Genomic DNA, 23,818 nt, shown 5'->3' on the forward strand with positions numbered 1-23,818 from the left:
CAATTATCCCTTTCCCTTGATCACAGGGAAACTTTCTGTTCAGAGCCTATCTGCAGTTCATGTGCTTGTTCTCTGATAGTCCAAGGGAAGGACTCTGAGGATCAAATTCATATAACTGCATGTGAATACAATATTGATCTCTGTTTATATATTCTTCCATAAAGCTGTGCTTTGATTGAGTTACAAAATGATTGAATGTTTTTCTTGCTTAAAATTTTTAGCAGTTACCTGCAGAGAAACGTGCATCCTCTGACCTTAGTATTGCCAGCTCTGAAGAGGATAAACTTTCACAGAATGCTTCTGTCCTGGAATCTCTCTCAGAGAAAACAGAAAGTAATGCAGTTGAGGACAAAACAACTGGAGATGAATCTGAGGATATTAAATTTGGGAAAACAGCCGATAACATACACGATACTCCTGTTAGTGATGTGAAAGTGCAGAACGGTTCTTTGCCAACTGGTGAAGATGAACGAGGAAAAATGGTGCCAGCAGAAAAGAATACAGAAGGCCTGGAAAAAATGCATGAGGATACAGAACTCCATAAAGGAGGTATAGAACATGATGTGGAAATAAAGAATGAACCTAACTTAGAGAAAGAAAATTCCATGGCAGACGAACAGATAGAAGATGACAAACTGAAAGTAGTACCTGTAACTGAAGATAGGGTAGAAACTGAAGAAGGCGTTTCTAAGGAAACTGGTGAAAAAGAAGAGGAGAACAGAGTGGATCTCTTGGATGGTGAGGAAGAAAAGGTCCCTGCAGAAAATAGAGATACAGAGCAAAAGGAAGATAAAGGTGAAGCTCAGAAAGAGGCAGTAATAGATACCACTACAGAAGCTCTGCCTAATGCTACAGTTAAAGTGTCTGATGAAGAAAAGGAATTAATAAAGCATGGAATTGACAACATTAAGGAGATAGGTGCTATTGCTGAAACACCCATCAGTGATGGGGATAAAATACCTGAGGTGGAGGATAAGCCAGTGGAAAGTCAGGCTAAGCAGGTCCATGAAATAATCAGCTCTGAAGAAACTCTATCAGAAAGCCAAGATACAGTGATTGAAGTAGACAAGAAACTGGTAGAAAGTGAAAATGAGGGTATCAGTAATATAAACAGCACAGAGGAAATAAAGATCAAAGACTCTGGAAAAGGTATCGTAGACCAGAAGGCATTAGAGATTAAACCTGAGGATATTCCTGATAAACTGGTGGATAAACCAACTGGTATGGACCAGAATTCAGGAGAGCGTGGACCTGAGAATATACAGGAAAATAACATCCAGGTAGACAAAGAACATCCGGCAGTTACCTCAGATGAAATACTGAAGAATAAGCTTCAAGACACTGTCAGTGAACAAGGTGATGACTCTGAAGTCACTCCAGTCCCCAGTATTAGTATAAGCACTGAAGAAAATGAGAAGGTCAAAACAGATAATCAAGGCAATACTGAGACTTTGCAGCAACTGGAATCGGAGAATTTGAAGGAAAATGATGCGGATTCAGGCACTGGTTCTACAGCTGATAACAGCAGCATTGATTTGAACCTGTCCATTTCTAGTTTCCTTAGTAAAAACAAAGAGACAGGATCAATATCTTTACAGGTAAGTGTAAGCATATATTTTTTAATATAAAATCTCATGTGAGTGTAACCCTGAAATTATCTCCAAGTGTTACCTTTGCTACAAAGAAAGATATTGAGGGAGAAACCAGTATGACACATATATACAAAGTTTTGTAGAAACCAAAGTATTCTAAATTGCACCATACAACAATGTCTGGATTATGTGCAGTTATGCTAATTAGTTTCTTACTGTATTGCATAATAATATAACCCATAAAAGGAAGTGTAATAATATTAAAAATGAAGATTTGTGACAGTTGTAGGTCAGAGCTGATACTCAAGAAGACCAGCTAAATGCACAGAATTCTTGTGCAATAGGAAAAATCTCTTGGAACATCTAATCTTATACTAAATTCCTGTTGCTTCCATCTTCTGTCTCTCTGTTTGGATTTGGGACACCCAAGGCAGACATTCTGCTGGATTTGTTTATTCCAGTCAGTGTTCCTGTGGTTGTACTGTGTCCATGTAGTTATGTCACTATGAATGAGCTTACTCAGAGGAAGCAAATTCCAGACTATGAACTTTATTTGTAGTCTTTGTATTAAAATGAATATAGCCATGTTAGGGTAGTAACTGTCTAACGTGGGCTTGAGTGGAGGAAAAACAAACCTAGAAAAACAACCAAACAAAAAAATCATAGATTGGCATGGCTGTGCTGAACACGAGGGTGTTTGCAGTTGCCCTGACACAATGGAGATGGTGCAGTTTCAGCTGGGGTCCCTCTCTTCTTGTAGTGTAACAACAGCAGCTCTGACAACTGAGACTTCTCCAGTTGTCAGCAAGATCATTATATGGTTTTTGACTAATATGTGTCAATAAAAAAAATAAACTCATTTGTTTATGTCCAAAGGAGGAGGAAGTAGGTGAGTAAATTGTTACACTGTTTCAGAATTGGTTTTCAGAATTAAATACCTGTTGGTGGCTGGGGAAATCATGGTCAAAAGCAAACAGTAAATGTAGCTGTCTTCAGCTCTTGAAAATAAAACTTCATCAGTTCTCTTCAGAGTTTCTGTCTTGATTTTTTTTCTTCTGGTACTTTGGATAATCAGTAGTTGCAGTTTTCCTTTCCTTACTAGAAAGTTTGAGTTTATTGGAATTTTTCAAATTCCCACTTGATTAGTGAGGCACCTGCTAAGTGAGAAGGTCTCTTACTGTATAGAAGACATTCCCAGAAATATTTGTTATAATTCAATATTAAGAAAAAGGGGGAAAAGAATATAACCTAAATAAATACATAACAACTTACCAATGCTTAATTTAGGAAACTAGAAGGCAGAAGAAAACATTAAAGAAAACTCGGAAGTTTGTTGTTGATGGAGTAGAAGTGAGTGTAACCACATCAAAAATAGTTACTGAAAATGATTCAAAAAGTGAAGAAATGCGATTTTTACGGTAAGTGTTTCTAAAAATAAAATTTTCAAGAGGTTAGCAGCTGATATTTTTTCTTTGAATAAAACAAGGTGGCTAATGTTCTTATTTCAGTTATATTGGGGATTAATTTACTTTTTTTTTTTAGTAGAAGTGAATGTAAAGTGTTCCTTATTAAAACAATTAGTTCAAAATTAGTTTTACTGGGCCCAAGTTGTCAGTGGTACTTTTTGTCTTCTGTTATTTTCCACTTCCTTTGTTTTCCCGTCAGTATTAAGTGTTCTTTGTCTTTATTAGACGTCAAGAGCTCAGAGAGCTGAGACTTCTTCAGAAAGAGGAGCAGAGAGCCCAACAGCAGCTCAGCAATAAGCTTCTGCAGCAGCGAGAGCAGATGTACAGACGTTTTGAACAGGAAATGACAGTGAGTTCTGCATTTTGCTGCTCTTAAAATACGACATCTTGATGGAGTAGGCAGAATAGTGCTAACAGCACTCAGGTGTTTCCTGCCATGATGGCTCTAGCTTAGCCTTCATTCTTAAATAAAAGGCAATATTTGCCGTTGTGGGGTGACCAGCTTGTGCTGGGGCTTGCCTGCCACAACAGTCCATCGTGGCCATTCCCTGCTGTGCTACAGCTCTTCACTTAACAGGACTTAGCTTTCTAAAAAAAGGTGCCAAATAATTTTTACAGAGTAAAAAGCGACAGTATGATCAAGAGATAGAGAACCTGGAAAAGCAGCAGAAGCAGACAATTGAGCGCCTGGAGCAGGAGCACACGAATCGCTTACGGGATGAAGCAAAGCGCATCAAGGCTGAGCAGGAGAAGGAGTTGTCCAAATTCCAGAATGTGCTGAAAAACAAAAAAAAAGAGGTAAGAGATGATGCTGATACAGAAAATAAGGAGAATGGGCATAGCAAACAGTTGAGATTAGGTCTCCCACAAGCCTTGTCAAACCTGTGCTATACTGAGGTTTGGAAGTGTCACTACCAGTCAGAATTGTTTCTCTTGTTTAACTGCCTAAAGTGAAATAGAAACAGCTGACAGGTATTGATTTAATCTAGAAAAGATCATCAAGTTAGAAGATTTTGTTTTTCACAGAATATTTAATGAAATATTTCCTCTCAAATACTAAATCAAAGTATTTTCATAAAGATTATGAAAAAAACCCAGCTATAGTTACTTAGTAAATACTTAACAAATTAAAATTTTGAAGACAATAATTTCAGTTTTGTTTTGTTTTTGTTAATTTGTTAATTTTTTTAATTGGATGTCTGCTGTAATTGTTTAGAATTTCTTTATATGAAGTGATAGCAATAATATAAATTTGGTTTGTCAGCTCAAAAAGGAAAGCCAGGAGAGAGAGATCTGGAGAACCTAAAATCTTTTGTAGTTGATTTCATGAATATCATACAGTTAAGGCAAAAAGACTGACACTGAGAACTGGTGCAATTAATTTACTTGCATTGGATTAGGAAAACGTGATATGTTTCCATATGGATTTTGCATCTTAAAAGGTGTTTTATTTCATTTTTGGTTCAATTGCATAGTGCCCATTTGTATATAAATGTCTCTGGTGTTTGCTCTGATAGTTACTAGACTCAGATTTCTTTAGAAAGCTGAGCTGTCAATGCTTTTGCATAGAATGATCCTGTAGCAAAAAGTGCATTGATAAATAAGTTGTATTCAGTTTGAACTGTATGCCCATATGTAAATAACAATTTTTCTTCTTTTGCGGTACCTCTTGCATTTTGAGTCTCTCTCTGTTCACTGGTGATTGGGTCCTACGTGGGAAATGGGGAGAATTTGACATATTGCTCTGAGCTAAAAGCGGTTCTTTCATGGACACAGGAATAGCATGTGGTGATTTGGACTCTGTTTTCTGATGATGCTTCCACTATTAAACAAACAGGCATTTGTCTCTGAGTGCATAGTTTTGTGTTTAAAGCTTAAAAAGGCGATGTACAGGTTGAAGGAAAATGCAGCTGCTGCTCTAAAACTATCCATATTATTGGAGTGTACAATGCTACATTTTTGTATTTATGAACAACAAAACGCCTCAGCAAATTAACAGATTTATAGTCAGTTGATTTAGCCAGGTTATATTTAGAATCTTTCTGCTAATCTTGTCTAATTCACCGTGTACTGAAACACGTTCCATCCCAGCATACGTGTCACAAAAAGTTTCTTGAAAACACTCTTATTTATTGGTGGGTTTTGCTTTAAATTCTTCAGAACCAAACACAACCAAATAATTTTTTTTTGCTTGTATGATTATTTTGAAGACATAAGTTGTGTAGATGTCATTTATGGTCAGAGACACTAATAATGACATCTTGTAAATTCAGGTTAGAGACAGTGTCAGAAATAGCTGGTTTTCAATGGAAGTTATTTTAAGCTACCAACCATTTTTCACAGCTTTATGTGAAGCAACATACTCTGTAGTCCTTTTGCCATAGCAATTCAAGAGAATACCACTTTTGCAGGTGGTGGTTTTCTTAACTATTGACTCTTCTGGCAGCTGCATGGAAGCACAAGCGAGGCACTGCCATTTCTGAGGGCACTGGGCAGCATTTGCATGCAAAAAGCGCTGGCACATCCCTCCTCTCTGCACTGCTGGCATGCATAAAGCACCTATTGTTCTTTCTCTTTTCATTAAGCTCTTTCACTAAACTAACATCCCTGCCACTGAAGTAATGCATGCTTCCCAGTATCTCTAGTGCTTGACCTGCATGTCCCTATGTTCACAGTAGTGCTTGCTGTGGAGACAAAGTGTTCTTTTTGCCACCTTCTGCATGCTTATATACACTGTAGGTTTTATGTGAAGTGGAGAAAGCACCAAAAGAGCTGAGAAAAGAGCTCATGAAACGCAAGAAAGAGGAGCTTGCACAAAGCCAGCATGCTCAGGTAACAACAGCAGCTTCAAGCTACTAAAATACAAAAGGCAGCAGTATTCACACAGCTTGATGATTTCACCTCTTGTTGTTGAGTGAATATGGAACTTAACTCAGACTAACCCTACAAACTGCTCTCTTTCTTCAAGTACTCCCATGTCACATCTTAGACTGAACTGGGTAGAAATCTAAGAGCAGCGGTTGCCAGGTTTGTACTGTCAAGTGTAGGATTTTGTGTGCTCTACTGAAAAAGAATGGTATTTTTCTACAGCAGGTTTATTTACACAATTTTTATGAGTGGTAAGTACTCCATGGGTCCTTCAGATTTTAAAGGTTATAGTCAGGAGGAAGTATTGAACTACACAAGTGTAGAGGAGGAAAATTTATCTAATATGTAAGCATGAGACATCTTGTTTATAGGAGCAGAACAGAATCGGTAAAATGTTATTTAAATGTCAAAGTGTAGGTGTATAGTAACTTTACAAAACATCATCTGTGATTTCATGCCTTCAGACTTGCTGCTTTTCTATGACCTAGCTAGAAAGAGGGCTAGTATTTTAGAAAAATACTGGCTTTGTGATGGCCACAGCTTGTACAGAGTGAATTGGAACCACAGCAGAGCAGGTTTGGATTGAGTAACTTTGAGACTAAATGTTTATGTGAGTGACCTAGTAGAAAATAATAGCAACTTTATTCGATTATGTGTTTAATTTAAGTGGAGATTTCTCAGGATAGAAGGTGATTGAGTTGCAGCACTTTCCCCATACCAAAGATACCTGTCTTTAAACTTTTTAAGGAAACAAAAATCTAATTTTTCATAGTGTTTGCAGAGACATGGTTAATTTCCTTTGCTGTTTTCAATTCATTGAAGAGAGATGAGAGAAAATTTTAAATGTGAAATATCCTTACTTGGAATGACAAGTGCTAAACAAGGTGCAGCTGTTTAGTTTTAGACTATCTAGAACTTCCATCAGCATCTACTTGTGTGATTAGCCTTGACATTTCAAATGTTTATTACTAATGTACTGCAGATCTCATGTCTTCCCTTTTTTAAGAATAGATATACATTTCACTATATTATGACACAGAATTACATTGTGTCCCACAGGGTGTTGCTCAGGTTATGATTCAGTCTTTTCAGTTGTCTTCATGTACGCTTTTCAACGCACAAATGCAGGATGTAAGTCTTAAAATGCAACACAGTGCAAGTTTATCTTCTTAATTTTTCAGATGTGTGTTTTCTCTTCTCCTTCTGCTCATATGTGCTGATCAATGTCACTGCTGTCTCCAAACTGGTTAGCACCAATGTAGGTAATTGTGCACTATCCATTGTCAAAAGTTCCAAAAGACAGTAGTTACTCAGTCTGAGCAAAACACTGAGGGTTCACACATGCAATGATATTTGTTCAGCACATGTGAGAAACACTGTGTGACTTGTATGCTGTGTGTGCAGTGAAACCGTGTATTTTAAAGATGTTTGAGTTTATTTTAAGATACTTACTGGGCATAACCAAGTAGTACTTTGAAAAAGGTTGGCTGCCTTGAACTGTCTGCCTTTAAACCACCCAACACATTCTTCAGTAAAGTCGGTGACATTTATTTTATGTGATACTTGAGTAGATGTGAGAAGCAGAAAGGCCACTGTGTTTCCTGAGATTGCCTAGCTTATCTTACAGCACTAGCAGGTATAAAACTTCATAAGAGTTACTCTGTAGAGAGCAGCAATGATGTTTAAATGATTAAATGTGTAAAGCTCAAGCATAATCACTTTTTGTTCTACACTAGAACAGCTTTCCCCCACTCCCTCCAAATAAAAATCTCCCAGCAGATTAAACATAGTGTTAATTATGTGTCTGCACCTCAGAATATTCAACTTGTAGTAGCCTTTTTAACATTTTCAGGTATAAAGGGAAAAAACACGATTTTTTTGTCCATCTATAAATTTGGTTAGGTGTGTCTGACTTAATTTACAGACATCACCTTCCAGTTCTTTTTGTACCCTGAGGTCTGTTACTGTCAGCTTAATTCACCTCTGGTTTTATGTTACCTGTCTCAGTGTAACTCTGCTGTCCACTAAGAGACATGAAAGCTTCATCTATGAATAACTTTATGTGAAGATGAAAACCAGGATTTTTTCTGGTCAAAATAAAAAGTACTTTGAATGAACATTTAATTCCATTTGTTATGGACTTGAGCAGCCCACCTTGGCTCTGATAAGACCCTGCCATTGTCCTTTCTTTTGGCCTTGATGTCATGCTAGAAGCATCTGATTCAATTTCTTGTTTTAAGGCAGGTGTGAGAGTATGTGTGTGTGCATGCTTGCATGCTCATAGCTGTGGTTTTTAATAATTGCAAAGAAGAAAGGCAGCAGTAGGTCTTGGGGCGTGGGAGGAGGGACTCAATGCTGTCTGCTTTTCATGATGGAGTGTAACAGTGATAGTCCTGGATAATGGGAAGATGCAGGTGATAAACCCCTTTGTGAGGAGCCAGCTCAGCTCAGGTGTGAGCAGGTTATGGCCCTGCAGAACCGTGGGGTGTCTATGCAGTGGTCCTGCAGAACTCCCAGCCTCAACAGCCCTGCCCTAAGGACAAGATGAGCCACACAGATCTGAAACCCAACTTTGTAAATAAATAGACTTTAGCTAATCACCCAAAGCAGATTAACCATACATACCTTTATTTTCTTACATACATGAATAATTAACCCTTTTTAGAATGAGATCAACTTTAGATTGAGTATTGTCTTTGCTAGCTCTGAATCTGCAACTTGTTCTGAGGAGAGACAAGAGATGGGATGAGTTGCAGATGACTGGCTAGATTGTTACCTTTAGTCTTATTTCTGAAGGTATTATTTAAACATGAATATGCTCTTACCTACTCTGTACAAAAAAATACAAAAGATGGATAATTTGATAGCCAAGGCATGCTAGCTCAAATTTCATAGATGTATTTGTTTTCATATATACCTAATGCTGAGAGAACTGGGAGTTTCAATAACGTGTAATGTGGTTAGAAGAACCCAATTTAATTTACTTCTATTGGTTTTTACCAGGAGCAGGAGTTTGTGCAGAAACAGCAACAAGAACTGGATGCATCGCTGAAGAAAATAATTCAGCAGCAGAAGACGGAACTGGCCACCATCGAACGAGATTGCCTCAACAACAAACAGCAGCTCATGAGAGGTACTCAGCACCAGGCTCTCCCTTCGAAACAGGCACTGGTGTTTAGGAAAACAATGGTCTTTCTTCACTTTATGAAATCAAAAACCTTCATGACTAATCTAGAACTATAACAAAAACATTTGCTGTGAAACAGCATTGTTTTTAAAATGCACTTATAGGCCACTTCTGAATATAGACCAGGAGGTTGGGAAGTATGGGATGGGATTGCAATTCCTGAACCAAGCTTGCTCTTTTCCAGCTCGTGAAGCTGCATTCTGGGAGCTGGAGGAGCGGCACCTACAGGAGAAACACCAGCTCCTCAAGCAGCAGCTCAAGGATCAGTACTTCATGCAGAGGCACCAGCTGCTTAAGAGGCATGAAAAAGTTAGTGTTGACTTTGGCACTTTCTCTTGTGTATTATAATATCCATTTTTTAAATCAAGTAATCTTAGGATCTCTCCTGGTGCTGTATGTTTGCACAGGCAAGACCCAGACAAGTATTTTGAAGATGTTATGTGCTCTAATGAAATTTTCAGAATCTTACTCACCTTACTTGAATACCTTAGTAATGTATAAATTATGATATTTTCCCTTTTGATTCTTTAAAAAAACACCAACCAACCACAACATCAGTCTTTTACTATAAAAAAACCAAATTCAGCTTATCCACCAAAACCAATTTTGATTTGTGTTTAAACAAATCTGTTCAGAAGTAAATAATCCTGGAATTAAATGAGCAGAATTAACTGGATTAGCTTCTGGGCAAGTAGCTGACAACTGTCTCTTTATAGCTAAATCCTTATTTTCCACAAGGCATTTTGGTTTTAACAGAATACATGAAAGCAAATAGTTCAATTTCTGAAAATGTAAACCAGTAGGTAGGTGTTTGAGGATCTCTTGGTGATCAAGGCATGAGCAGCCTTCACTGAAGGTTTGTTCTGTCCACTCTGGTTTATCACATATGGACTGTTGCTTTCCCCAGCTTTTTTAAGCAAACTGCCCCTCCACAGCTGTAGCCCAGAAGTTCAGTTAAACAAAAAGGAGTTTTTCCTTTTGAATAACAGACTTTGTAAAAGCCAGTGCAGGAGTTGAGTAAGCACTGGTAAAATATATGTGTGTTTACATTTATTAGAGAATTTTCTTTGGGTTGGGCAAGATCCAGAGCTCTCTAGAAGCAGCCCCTCCTCCCCACTGCTAATTCCTGGTGCTGGGAATGGTTTCTGCTGGGAGGCACTGACTCACACCAGGGACTTAATAATGAAAAGAGATGCACACTGTATAGCATCACAGCTACTGTGTAATATTTCCCCATGGTTAACGTTTCAGGAAACAGAACAAATGCAGAGGTATAATCAACGCCTTATAGAGGAGTTAAAGAACAAGCAAACTCAGGAAAGAGCCAGACTGCCTAAAATCCAGCGAAGTGAAGCAAAGACTCGGATGGCCATGTTTAAGAAAAGTTTAAGAATCAATTCATTTGCCTCTCCAGACCAAGATCGTGAAAAAATTAAGCAGGTAATGAATAAATTATTATTTAATAGTTTTAATAGTGTAAATGCTGAATGTGAGGTAAATGTGAGGATGGAATAGAGTGCACTGTCATGAGTTCTCAGATGGTACCAAACTGGGTTGATGCACTGGATGGGGTCAGAGGAAATCATCCTTCCCTGCTGCTCTGGTCAGCCTCTTCTGAAGTGCTGGGTCCAGTCCTGGGCTTCCCAGTACAAGTCAGACACAGATTTAGTGGAGCGAGTCGTGCAAAGGGCCTTGAAGATGGCTGAGAGACTCAAGTGTCTTGTTACACGAGGAGTCACCTGGGGTACCTGGGCTGCTTCAGCCCGGAGGAGAATAGGCTCAGGAGGGTTTTATCCAAGTGTACAAGTACCCAACAGAGGGAGCAAAGAAGGTGGAGCCAGACATTTCCCAGTGGTGCCCCATGACAGGGTGAGAGACAGCAGCCACAGTTGAAATATGGAAAATCCAACTTCAACATGAGAAAGCTTTTTTGTAGTGGGAAGATGGTCAAACACTGGAGCAGGTTGTCCAGAGAGCTTGTAGAGATGCTCAGAGCCCAACAGGACACAGTCCTGCACACCCTCCTCCTGGTGACCCTGCTTTGAGTAGGGAGGTTGATCTTTGCAGATCCCTTCCAACCTCAACTGTTCTGTGATTCTGTGAAACATTTTTAAAGATGCTTGATTTTTGTGAGCTTTTGAACTAAAGCTGTAGGTATTCACTCATTCTTTAAAAGGGAATGCTGTGCAGAGGTTGAGAGGTTTGCTTTCTAATGCACCACAGTCGCAAATCATGGTTTCATATAGTGAGCACTGGAAGGATGAAAAATGTGGAAAATATGGTCTCCTGTAGCTGTTTAACACCAGCCTAAACCAATGCTTGCAGCTGCACTGCTGTGTCACAGCTTCAGAGGGAGGTAATTTCAGGAATCTGGAAGTGAAATGTGCTGCATTTTAAGGAAGAATCAGAGTGCAGACAGAGAAATGGAATAAAAACTGTAGGGAACTTCCTTTGTAAGAATTTTAAGAAGAAAATATAGAGAAAATTACTGCTTAAATCTTCTAGAACTGTTCTTCTCAGTATGTGTTCATTCTATTAGATACAGTTCTTTGACTAATGCAAACTGTTTTATTCAGAGACACCATATAAATAATCTCTTATTTTTAATTTTAGTTTGCTGTTCAAGAAGAAAAGAGGCAGAAGAATGAGAGACTGGCGCAGCATCAAAAACACGAAAACCAAATGCGGGACCTTCAGTTGCAATGTGAAGCAAACATCAGGGAACTGCATCAGTTACAGGTTAAAAGCAGATGATATTAAATGACCATTCAGTGAGAAGACCTAAGTTAATATGAGATGCAGGCAAAGCAGAAACACCTTTCCTTAATTTTTACTGTATAGTTTTTCCAACTTTATTTTCAAAGGCTTGCAGTGCACTGCTTTCCAGATTCATATGTTCCCATCAATTAATGAAGAATCATTTTAAATGAAGAAGAGCATGAACCAGAAGCAGATGATCACTTCTGGAATATCTGTCAGGTTCCTAGGGTTATTTTCTGTGGTCAGCATTTCCTTTTAACCTGGTTTTGCTGGAATGTCATTAATCAGAACAGAGGTAGGCAGCACCAGGCATTACCCACTAGTAGTTTGCAGCAGTACAGGAATGAGGAGGTTTTTACCAAGAGCTGCCACTTGCGTGTGAGCTTCTGGAAGGTACTTAGAAGGAATTCTCTTCTTGTGATAAGGAGCTCTGATTTGTCTCTTTTGGTATGCATTTTGTAAAAGTTTCTGCTGGATACCAAAGGCCAGATTTCCTTTTCTGTTAAATCAGCTTTTCCCAGTTTCAGGGACACAAGGCAGTTTTAAAGCATTAAATGATCACCTGCTGATAACCTTTGCTTAGAGAAATCATGCAGTGACCAATGAAGCTCATTCTACTCTATTCACTTTCTTACATCCTGCAAAAACATTCCCTGGCTGTGCCACTAATATGCCCCAGTAAATCCCCAAGTACCGTGGGAGCCTTGTGAGAGCTTCAGCTCCAGTAAAATAGAGCAGATTAGGGCTGCTCTGAGCTTCACAAGGAAAAGTGGCCCTTTGCACTCAGGTCTAGCCAAGTGCTTGTTGTTTGTGTTGCTGTGGTTCTGTACTCTGCATCAGACCCATTTGGGACTGGAACCCTAGAAACACAACCATTGGCAGCTGCTTTTAAAAAAGCGCAAAGACTTGAAGCCAAAGAATTGATTTTTTTCTTGTCATGCTTCGGAAGTCCTCTGAAAATGAGGCAGATGCCTGGGTACCTTACTGAGAGAAATGTGAAGCTGAGGTGTGGTTTGAGCCTTTTCATAGGGCAATCCTGAGGCTGCTTCTGTAACCACCTTTGTCTCTTCTCTAAGCTCCATTTGTTTGTCTCAGCTCTTGGCACCAAGAGTTGAAATATTTCCAAAAAATAGCTTCCTTTTTAATGTAATTGGTTTTAATAAATTATCCAGACTGTCTTTATAAAGCAAAGCAGAAATGCTGTGTGACCTTGAAAAGCATCATTAGGCAGTGAAACACAGTTTTGAGTAACACCCTCAGCAGCTGCCTTAATGATGCTCAGCAGTGTATTTGGATTTACGAGTGTTTCTTATCTCAATTGGCTCCGATGGAAAGATCAGCTTTTGAAAACACAGCCTTGTAACATACTTTCATCTTGTAATTATTCACGTCACTATTTACACGGAATAAGCTAATTAGAAAGAATTAGGACAACATATGTCACTGTACAAATGTTGAGTTGCCTAATCTGAATTAGTTTTACATAAGGATTATCTTGTTTTAAGAATGAAAAATGCCATCTACTGGTTGAGCATGAGACTCAGAAGCTAAAAGAGCTGGATGAAGAGCACAGCCAAGAACTGAAGGAATGGAGAGAGAAATTGAGACCGAGAAAAAAGGTAAATGGGAGTGGTTCATGAATCGGGAAATCATCAAGGGTTTGATCTAGAAAATACAGACAGTACAAAAGAATTGCAGAGGAGGAGAGTCAAGCTGCTGTACAAAGCTGTTGCAGTTCACTGTATAATAAAGGATGTTTAAAGAATTGCATAAGCTGAGCAAAGGGCCAGGTGCACCAAAACAGGCTGGATGTTACCAGCCTCTTTGCAGGGCTCCCACCTGCAGCACATGTGTGCAGCTTTGCATGGAAAACTTAGCTGGAGGTAAATCTGGGGCTAGGAGTTTTTTTCTGAAGCTAGTAGGTTACTACAAAAATGGAGTGATATATAGTAGACATATAGCTGGTGGTGGAGGTTGGTCTTGGGGGATTATTTTATTTTAAAAGGGAACATAGTAGAGTTTCACACAGTTCAGAGATCAATCAGACAAAATGTCTCCACAATAATGGGTTTCTTGTACTTTGCCTTGTTAATCCTGTGACAATCTGATTTTGGTTTTAGATGCTGGAAGAAGAATTTGCCAGAAAACTGCAGGAACAGGAAGTTTTCTTTAAAATGACTGGAGAATCTGAATGCCTTAATCCTTCAACACAAAGCCGGATTTCCAAATTCTACCCAATCCCCAGTCTTCACTCCACTGGGTCGTAACTCTGGGAACTTGTGTAGGTTTTTTGGTGTTTGGAATTCTCCCTCCTTATGGCCTAACCCGACTTACCTGCGGCATATGAACATCGGGGACCTCGCGTGTCTTGTTTTCAGTGGAGACAATCAGTGTCAGGAGCGGTTTCTTCACTCCCCTGAACAGAAGAAACAAACCAAGTGTTGGTGTACAGTGGTATTGTTACGTCCTTCAGATGTTTCAAAACTAAGTGGGCTTTTTATCCCAGTCTCTAAAAGTACGTTACCTACGGTTTTGACTTTAAGCCTGAAGTATTAATTATGCTCTTTCTCATCACAAAAAAAAAATGGTTTGTCATCTGAACATTTAAATGGTGTAATATTAGTTCTGCTGCTGTGTTTTTAAGCATCAGATTTCTCCATGAGAGAATTCCACAATTGAAACTGCCATGAGAGGTTTAAAATTTTATAATGTGAGCAGTGTCTTCATGGCAAGGACTGAAACTAATTACTAAGAACATGCCAGCAATCAGAAAAACAAACCCTTATGTTTAAACACAATTGGCAAAAGCAAAAGCCTTTGCAACTTCTTTCGAAAGAAACCTCTGGCATAAATTAAACTGAGCTGATCTCCATGACATGTTTTGTCCATTAGTTCCATAATGAAATGGGGTGCTAGTTTAATTAATACAGTGCCTGAAACACTTAGATATGCTGATCCTGGCAACAGGATACTGTTTTGTCATTTAAAAACACAAAACTCCTTAGCATTGCTGTTACTGTACAAAACAAGATTTCTTGCTGCTACTGCCATTTTTGTTGTAAATCCTCACCCTAAAATATTTTGCACTAAAATATGTAAAGGTGAAAGAAATGCTAACTTTAAAATGCACAGTTTATTATTTTCTTTAGCTATTACATACAGGTGGTTAGTTCTACAAATTGAAAAACTGTAGAATGTATTTTTTAGAAAGCGGTGTGCAAAATGCACGTGGTTTCTCTAACTGTACCTGGAATGGGTAGAGCCATTGTTCTGTTCTTACCAAAGCCTGTTCATTTGAACTCCATCACAGAAGTGGAGGTGGATGGTCATATTTATAAATAACCATGGCTAAAGTCTGATTTCACTAGAAGTGTTAGATTCCTTTTTTTTTTTAAATTCATTTTATTTTAAGGAAAGATTTAAGTTAAATATACAGACAAATTCCTTTATGAAGCTGGGTGTTCTGCTTTTGTGTTGCCATCTACTAACATAGGCAGGTTTTATTTTTCGAGTTCCTAGATGTACCATAAGTTATTTGCCTGACTGATCTGTAATGGGAAATCTGAACTGTGTCTCCTATAGCAGGGTAGGGAAATACAGCTGTATTAGGTCACTCTTGCTGCACTCCTTTTGCTGGATAGAGGTTGAGTCATATCAAGACAGTGTTACAAGCTGTACTTGGGTATGTTGGAGCTCCATTTGTAAAATAGTATTTTTCTGTCTTTTGAGGCCTGACTTTCTCTGGTATCTTTGGGCATCAACTGCATCCATTTTGTTTGCTTGCTTTGACCGTGCAACTGGTGCCCATTCCATGGCGTTCATTTCATGGGAACAGTGTTGCTGCATGGCAATGAACTCAGAAATTAACATAGGACTTTAATCAGTTGTGGTTGAAACCTTGGATGCTGAAATCCTTGGACACTGAACCAGTATCTTCTCAATGAAGACACTTAATTTACAGCACAGTAAAAAGAAAATTGGAAAATGCATGTTTTAACTTAAATTTTGTAACTTTTTGATAGCATAATTACTTTAATAGCTAGCCTTAATTACTGGCATTTTATTATTTTAAATGTGTATTGTGTACTGTTGTAAATTCACACACCCTATCTCTAGAATGTTCTTTGTTGCTAAATGCAGTTTTTTGAATTGTTTGTTTAGTAGGGAGAAACAAGTCTTTGAAGACCTTTTGCTTTTTAAGCTCCACCTTCATAAATTGACTGTTACTAAGATGACATTAAATAATCTTCATCTCTATTTAACAGAATTTGTTTGCAATTTCCTATGAAGTAGGCTCAGTGCTTTACCTGGGGAGTAGGCAGGGCAGGCAGATTTCCTCTTCTGGATTATGTCTACGTTCATCCCCAGTAAATCCTCACAGGGAAATGTTAATAATCTTCTCCTTACGTTTTTGGTGGTTTCAGTGATACATTACTAATATGTATTGGCATTCTGTTTACCTCTGTCTGAATCTCTTACATCTTTTATTTGAAGATCCTTTTCACACAGGCTCTGCAATCTGATCTCATTGTAAATTGCACAAATAACTGTAACTGAGCTCTGGGATGAAGGGAGGGATCGGATGTGGCAATGGAAGCCTTGCTCAGGTCTCCAGGTGGGGAGCCCTGTGAAGCACTTGCAGCCTTGTGAACTGGGTTGAGAATTGATACCAAGCACGAAAATATGTTTACTGAGTGATAACAAGAACTAGACTGGGTACTTACACATCTAGACTGATAAAATTGGGTTTAAGTGTTGCAGAATGTGAGAGAGGTGTTACAATATTGTATCAGTGTCAGAAAATTCAATTCAAATTAAATTTAGTCTCACATAGGCCTAAAAGACATCTCCTGAGGTGCGAAATCCAATCTCGGTACTCTCTCACTTCACCTCCCTAATGAATGTTCGCAGCTCCATCTCCAGGGTGGCAATGTGTGTTTTCTGCAGCCAAAACAATGTACTTACAAATTCTTCCTGTTTGGCAGATCTCATTGTCCCCACAGCTCTTCCAAAGCTGACCACAAATCAGTATTTGCTCACCAATGTGTTTTACTACATTGTAATTTCTGTCCACAGGAAAACAAGAAAAGGCAATAAATCCCTGGGTTGCAGTGCTGTGTATGGGTTGTCCTCCTGTGTTTACAACTGATCCTCACAGAAAACCTGCCTGCAGGGCCTCAGCCTCACACCATGTGCTTCCCAAGCTCTGAAAGTGCATTTTGCATTGCTTAAGGCATCCAGGGAGATGGAGGCTAAAGGTCTTCAGGTGCACCTGCTACCTGTTTTTAGGAGATTCTGGCTGATTCTGGCTGAGCTGTGGCAGCACTTGATCTTCTGAAGTTCCAGGGGAACTTTGCTGCTTATTTTATGAAGAAGAAATACTCCAGCATTTGATCCTCTCTGATCCCCATAAAACACATTTTCCTTCTCCAAGCAGTCTGCTGTCGCTGGTGTATGCGTGAGAACTATATACAGCACGTAAAGATACGATAACTGGAGTTGTTACTCATATGATTGATTATGTAAGTCCTGATTTATAAACACCTTCTGAAGGAAAACCTTTATTTGAACTGGCGCCTGAATTCAAATTCCCTGCTGGCAGGGCTGCACTGTCCTGACCATCACCATTCACTCAGAGTGATTTTTCACATGACATTAAAAACTGGTGTTCAGTCTGAGCTGCATCCTTTTTTCCAGGAAATCTTTTAAGCTAATATTCTTTTTAATTTGCATTCATTATCAATATCTGATCTATCACACAAAGAAATTATTCTTCTGTCACAGAGGACTTTATGATAACTCTGTTCTACTGAATTATTTTCCTTAAAAATTGGAAACGTAGCACCTTAACTAAGAGCTAAGCAAAGCAGCAATGAAATTGCTTTTGTCACACCATGCCTTTTGTGACAGCAGTATCACATAGGAAGTTTAAGTTGATTCTCCAATTGAAATAGTATCTGCCTTGCAAGTATTTCAACCTTGCTTTTGTATAGGAAAGATCCAAATAGGTGGTTTAAATTCAGGCACTTGAGCCCAATGTTAGGCAGCCTGATTTTCAGAGCTGTTGTGCAGCTGTAGCTCCCAGGACCTCAGAAATACATAATTGCTGAAAACTGAAATGTACAAATAAGCTTAGTGCTAGTTGCTTCCACTGATCTACTGCTTCTTGGTTCATCTGCTGTGTGGAAGAGGGGCAAGTTTGAGGACAGTGACTCTCTGGTTGTTGGAGGCAAGGACAAGGAGGAGTGTTTAGGACCATTGTTATGTCGGTAAGTTCTATGTTAGCATTTATACTCTGGTCATTTTACATCAAAATCTGTATTTCTGGATCTCTGAAACTTCCTTCCATTGATGTGTCCATGCAAATTGCCCATTCTTAGACTACTTCTGCCATCTTCACAGCAGTTGAAGTAAGATTAGGGAGAAGTAACCTTCCTTGTTCACAGGCAAGCCAAGGCCAGAATGCCCCATAATTTCTCAGTCTTGACAAAGATGAGAACAGATAAAGGGAAGGAGAAGACAAAGGAAATTACAGTGTTTCTTTTACAGAACTTTTACTTGTTCTGCATCCCCTTTCTCCAGCTCAGTCCTCACATACTTTGTTTCCTGTAGCTCCTTTGCACATCTGGTGTCTGGGCAGTCAGCGGTGCCAGAGGAAAACCCCTTAAGCAAAAACATGCTCATGCCCAACCCATGAGAAAGGGCTCATGTGCTTTCCTTGTACTGAAAGCAGAAGGAACTGGCTGAGTCCAGGGTTTCCCTGATTTAACAAAGTCTTCCACACTTACAATTAGGCGGTAAAGCTTCTTTGGTAATGAGAATCAGTCCTAAAATGGTGGAAAGAACAGAAACTAGGAAGGGACATGGAGTGGCATCTAATGTTGAGCTGTCATCCCATTTTCTGTAGGAAGCCAAGCAGAGCAGGAGCATCCTGTGACATGGCACCGCTGGCCTCGTGTTCTCCCACCAGTTTGTTGAATGTTTTGTGTTAACTGCAAACCAAGTTATTTTTGCCTTACAAAAAGCAACCAAAAATCATGAGATGGATGAATAAGGATTGGCTAAGGGTCTCTGTACAGCTTGTGTACAGCTTATAGAAGTGAACTTGCAGTAGCAGCCATACAACAGTTTTGAGAGTTTTTTTTGTCTTGTTTTTCAAAGTAATTTGATTTCATGGCTTTCTGTAGAATATTGTAATAATTCTGCTGTAAATACAATAAAATCACAGTTTGCTGAGATCGCCTCAGTTTTGTGGATGGAAAACTTGCATGAAATACAAGTGATTTGTACAAGTGTTTGGGTGAAGGGGATTATTTACAATGTTTAAAATAATGGAGTATAAAAGTATTTAATGTTGTGCCATTGTATTTACCATTGTACCTCAGACCCATCTCAGGTACCTCACCCTGCCCCACAACAACCTGCAAGCACAGAATGGCCATCCTCAATAGTTCAGGCATGGGTTTAAAAACACACTTTAATTGGGCTGTTTACATTAAAAGATTATTTTTCACCAGTGTTTAAAAAACCAGAAAAATTACAAAAATATTTTTAAAAGATAAACAAATTATGTTTAAAAGTGCTTTGGTTCGGCCTGTATGTCCTGTCTTGCTGTGCTGCTGTGAACGGGCTCCACGTGGGGTTGGCAGAGCTTGTGGAGAGGGAATCCCAGGGTGGTGCAAGCCCAGGGTTTTTCACGGGACCTTGTGGGCTGTATCTGATCCCTGACAAACCATGCATTTGGTGAGGATGGGATTTTTTTTTTTTTCTGCGTAGTTGGCTAGTTGTTAAAAACCCCAGGTTTTTATATATATGGGAGTAGTACAAGAAGCCTGGACCAGGTGAGACAGGAAGCCCTTGTCAGCCCAAGGACATCAGCCTGAGAGCTCAGGGGCACAAAGCCAAACATCAGTAACAGGAGCAAACACCCGCACTAGGGCCATGCTGGATGCACACAAGCAACATTCAGATCTGAACTATCAACTCTAAGGGGTCAGCTGAGCAGTGAGGATGTTTTAGCATTAAGGCAGTGAAGACTCAGGCTAATTTTCTACAGGCTGCTGGGAATGCTGCCCTGTGCAGAACTGAGCTACCTCTTTCCTTAAACACCAACAGTTCTTCTTTTTCTTCTGCCAACATACAGTTGTTCACCTGGGGACCAGAAAAATCAAAAGGAGGGTTAGTTGAAAAGACCATGTAAAAAGACAGAAGATCCAAACCAAAAAACTGAGGCTGTATTTTCCAGCTATTCCCAGGGATGGGCTGGTGCCACTTGTGACAGTCAAATCCTGCTCTCCTGGGGATGGCAGGTGTTCCTACCTTTCTCTCCCTTCTCTCCTTTTGGTCCCCTCTGCCCATGTCGTCCTGGTGGGCCCATTGGCCCAGGGTCACCTGAAGGAATGAGAAGGCCAAGTTTGCCCTTGAGCACAAGTGATCCACAGACAGGGACAGGCCACAGGAAGGGACACCAAGTCAGGACAATGTTTTGGCTGAGATCCTGAAGGTGCCACCTTCACTGTGAGAGGGTGTGACCTCGAGCAGTGCTATGACCTCTGTGGTCACAGTGCTGCTTCCTGGGCATCACAAGGCTGCAGAGGGAAAGGATGGCAAGTCTTACCTTTGGGTCCAGGATAACCCCTCTCTCCCTTTTCACCAGGTGGCCCCTGGATGGCACCATATGCTGTAGAGGGAGATGAAGGAGAGAGTGAATGAATGGGAGAAACCACTGCCCACTCAGAGAAGCTGTGAGTCGCACTGGAAGGACATTTATCTTGGTTAGATGGGATTAGACTGACAGCAAGGTTTTTGAAACAGGGCTTTGGTCCCTGCGAAGCTCCAAGGACAGGCTGTGATGTCATTTCACCAGCACTGCTCTGTCACTTTCTCTGCATGTCCTGGCTGTCACTAGGGCTGGAGCTGGCCCAAGCTCAGGGTGGGGAATCTGAGAGCAGAGCAAGCACCTAGCTCATGTTTATGTACGTGTGCCAGCCTAGCCATGTTAAAATGGGCCACAGAGCTTGTAAACACAGAGGCCTTCAGGGTTTGGGATGAGTTTCCTACCAATAGTGGGAAAAACTGATGTGCTTCCTAATGATAAGACTGCACCTCCCTAGCAAGGAAGGAAGGAGATGTAAAGACCATCCACCTTCAACTCTGCACCTTGACTTTTGCAGTGTGAGAAGATCAATAGCTTTGTGAGAGGTTGAGGAGATCTAATATGCATGAGCCAGAAATGCCAAGCCAAAATGTCACTCACTTCTGAAAAAGTCCATGAGGTCTGCGGTGACATTGCCATAGGCTGCAAAGACCTTGCTGATGCCAGGGGGACCAGGAGGGCCTGGGGGACCTGCAGGTCCCTGTGCCGTGTAAGACATCAGGTCCTGGAGAATACCTCGGCCTGTGGAATTAAAGATGTCATTTGAAAGGAGCTCTGGGAGAGCTGTGGCTGCATGCTGAGGCGGAAGGTGTAAGGGAGACACGTAGCCAGCAGGAAGCAGAGGGAAGTGAACAGTGTGTCCAGGCACAGGGGGTTTGGAGTTGGAGGCTGGGATAGGGAGGGCCAGGATGAGCAGGCATTGCACTCACTCTGCAGGCTCTCTGACACACGGAGTGCCAGCTCATTGTAATCTAGGGAACCAGTGAAGGAATTGCTGTAGGATCTGCTCGACCCTGCTGATCTCCTGTGTGATTCCTCCTCTGTCAGCAGCCCATCGAAAGACCCGTCTGTGCCCATGGAGGCATCGTAAGCGCCATCGCTGCCCACGGAGGCATGGTAAGAGGATCTGCTGCTCATGGAGCTGCCATACGTGCTGCCTGTGCCCAGTGAGCCCCCGTGGGAGCCCTCAGCACCAAGAGATCCTCCATGCAAGTGTTCAGAAGCTCGTAAGCCTTGGTGTGATGAAGACATAGACCCAGACACAAAGCCACTGTCTCCTTTGGGTCCCGGTGGTCCCTGTGGCCCAGGGGGCCCAGGGGGTCCTGAGATGTAGCTTCGAACTTCATCACCTACAAAATACAAGGGGGGAACTTCAGGGATACTGGGCTTGACAGAGATCCTGTGCTGCCACCTGAATGAAGACCGGAGTGTGAAGTTCTGTCCCACCAACCATCAGTGACCCTCATCCAGTGCCATTTCTCAGGCAGCAGGCACATGTCAACATTGAACTTCACAGATGGCAAGACACCCTCCTCCTTCCCATCTCTCCCACAATTTTGTGTGCCCAATCTTAGGAACATGTCCAATGATTTTGCAGAAGGCTGCACTCCTCAGGCCAATTTCAGCACTTCTGCCAAAAGAGCCCTTCTGTGACCAGTTTGCCAAAACTGAGGTGTTTTTCAAAGCCTGCCCTGGACGACTTGCCAGGATGAGCTCAGACCATTGGTGCTTCACAGCTAGCTCAGTGCCGCCTTCCAACCCCTCCATTATCCATGGCTCTGTGGAAAACGCCAAAGAAAATGCTTTTCCCTTGGTAAAACTCTACTGGTGACCTTACTAGGGACCCATGTTCAGCACAGGCCAACTGTAACTACCCAGTGCTTGTCTCTGTTGTCTCACAACACAGACTTTGGCTGGCAGTTAGACTGAGAGGAGAAAAGCCTACAGGGTGCAGCACCCTCCTGTAGGCCTGGCTGTAGAGGGAAGGTGTTGCTGTAGCCCCAGTTCAGGGAAGGCTCCTACAGGAATGTCTGCTGTGGCAGAGCCAGTCACCTACACAAGGTAAAGCATGTCTTGGGATGTGTGCAGGAAGGATGGATGGTGTTCCCTTACTCTTCAGGTACTGGATCAGCTCACTCCTGAACTCGTCACTGTTGGTGATGTCAGCATAGGACAGGAGGCCAGTTCCAGAGAAACCTGGTGGTCCTGGAGGGCCAGGAGGGCCAGGTGGGCCCTGGACTCCAGAAAGGGAAGAGTATCCAACATCTTGAGAGAAAGAAAGAAATATTTTACATCAATGAGAGGATAAGGAAATTTCACATGTTTGGGGATCTTGCAAGTTTAAAGGCTTCAACCCCAACTTCCATCCCTTTACAGACAACATTGACAAAATTCTTTTCTTTATAGTGACTTTGTTTCCAGTGGGCAGTCACATCCCTGCTAAGCAAAATCTCAGCCTCAAGTCCCCCCAGCATCTAAAAACAGAATCACCCTGGCAGCTGTGAGAAACACAAATACTTTACTTTGAAGGTAGGCAGAGATGTCCTCCAGAGAGGTGCCTGGTGATCCAGGGATCCCTGGAGGTCCTGGTGGGCCTGCGGGACCAGGGGGCCCAACAACACCACTGAATTCAGAGTCTGTAAGACACAAGGGAAGAAAAGAAGTCACCCAAACAGCCACAACCCTTATGAATGTTCCTTGACAATACAGGTTATGCCAGATGCAGCCAAGTAGTAGGTTTTTTGTCTCTCTAGTACCTCCTGGTGCAGCCTTCTTGGTGCACCCCACTTCCCTGCATTTAGATGTCACATTGGACAGTCAGGTGATTCCAAAGAGAGTAAAGTCCCTATTTTTAAAATATACTTTTAAAGAGGCATAAGAAATGATGCCTTTATGCTGCAGAGTTTGGATACAAAGGGCTCCTTCATGCCCATCTCCAAGACAGCACCACTGCTGTTGCTCCTCACAGGAGCATGGTGATCCAGCTGCTGCCCCCTGTGGAGTGTGCAGGTGCCAGCAGAGGTCTGCAGTGCTGCTAAGGACAAAGGATCATCAGAGGGTTATTTGTGATCACAGGCAAAAAGGGAAATTCTGTGACTAAGGCTGTAAAAAAGATCCTGGGGGAACGTAGAGCCCCATGGCAGGGGAGTGAAGAAGTTGGCTTACTTCGCAGGTAAGCTGTCAGGTCACTGTAAGATATACCAGGTGACCCTGGAGGCCCAGGTGGTCCAGGCAGTCCAATGCTCATCCCAGAACCTGCAAAATCAGATTCACATTATCAGAACAGGCT

General features: G+C 41.1%; 2 protein-coding genes across 6 annotated transcripts in view; one reads left to right on the top strand and one right to left on the bottom strand.

Moving 5' to 3' along the window:
* Positions 1-19,109, top strand: part of SLK (STE20 like kinase) — a 49,191-nt gene extending 30,082 nt beyond the window's left edge. The window contains exons 9-19 of one of the 4 annotated variants that reach the window (XM_068197979.1): positions 222-1,598; positions 2,880-3,010; positions 3,284-3,407; positions 3,677-3,856; positions 5,798-5,890; positions 8,930-9,059; positions 9,298-9,422; positions 10,365-10,553; positions 11,727-11,852; positions 13,379-13,492; positions 13,994-19,109. In XM_068197979.1, coding sequence (XP_068054080.1) covers positions 222-1,598; positions 2,880-3,010; positions 3,284-3,407; positions 3,677-3,856; positions 5,798-5,890; positions 8,930-9,059; positions 9,298-9,422; positions 10,365-10,553; positions 11,727-11,852; positions 13,379-13,492; positions 13,994-14,140 — 2,736 coding nt within the window. In that variant the 3' untranslated portion in view covers positions 14,141-19,109. Of the gene's footprint in view, positions 1-221; positions 1,599-2,879; positions 3,011-3,283; positions 3,408-3,676; positions 3,857-5,797; positions 5,891-6,985; positions 7,058-8,929; positions 9,060-9,297; positions 9,423-10,364; positions 10,554-11,726; positions 11,853-13,378; positions 13,493-13,993 lie in introns of all 4 variants that reach the window. The other 3 variants (XM_068197981.1, XM_068197980.1, XM_068197982.1) reach the window with 3 other exon arrangements.
* COL17A1 (collagen type XVII alpha 1 chain) overlaps positions 17,776-23,818 on the bottom strand; it is a 60,818-nt gene continuing 54,775 nt past the window's right edge. For both annotated transcript variants that reach the window (XM_068197976.1, XM_068197977.1), the window contains exons 50-57: positions 23,695-23,784; positions 23,052-23,165; positions 22,642-22,794; positions 21,459-21,878; positions 21,130-21,270; positions 20,491-20,553; positions 20,193-20,264; positions 17,776-20,024 (exon numbers count right to left, since the gene is read on the bottom strand). In XM_068197976.1, the coding sequence (XP_068054077.1) occupies positions 19,975-20,024; positions 20,193-20,264; positions 20,491-20,553; positions 21,130-21,270; positions 21,459-21,878; positions 22,642-22,794; positions 23,052-23,165; positions 23,695-23,784 (1,103 nt within the window). In that variant the 3' untranslated portion in view covers positions 17,776-19,974. The remainder of the gene's footprint in view (positions 20,025-20,192; positions 20,265-20,490; positions 20,554-21,129; positions 21,271-21,458; positions 21,879-22,641; positions 22,795-23,051; positions 23,166-23,694; positions 23,785-23,818) is intronic.

Source organism: Anomalospiza imberbis, chromosome 8, assembly GCF_031753505.1.
Source record: "Anomalospiza imberbis isolate Cuckoo-Finch-1a 21T00152 chromosome 8, ASM3175350v1, whole genome shotgun sequence".
NCBI lineage: Eukaryota > Metazoa > Chordata > Aves > Passeriformes > Viduidae > Anomalospiza > Anomalospiza imberbis.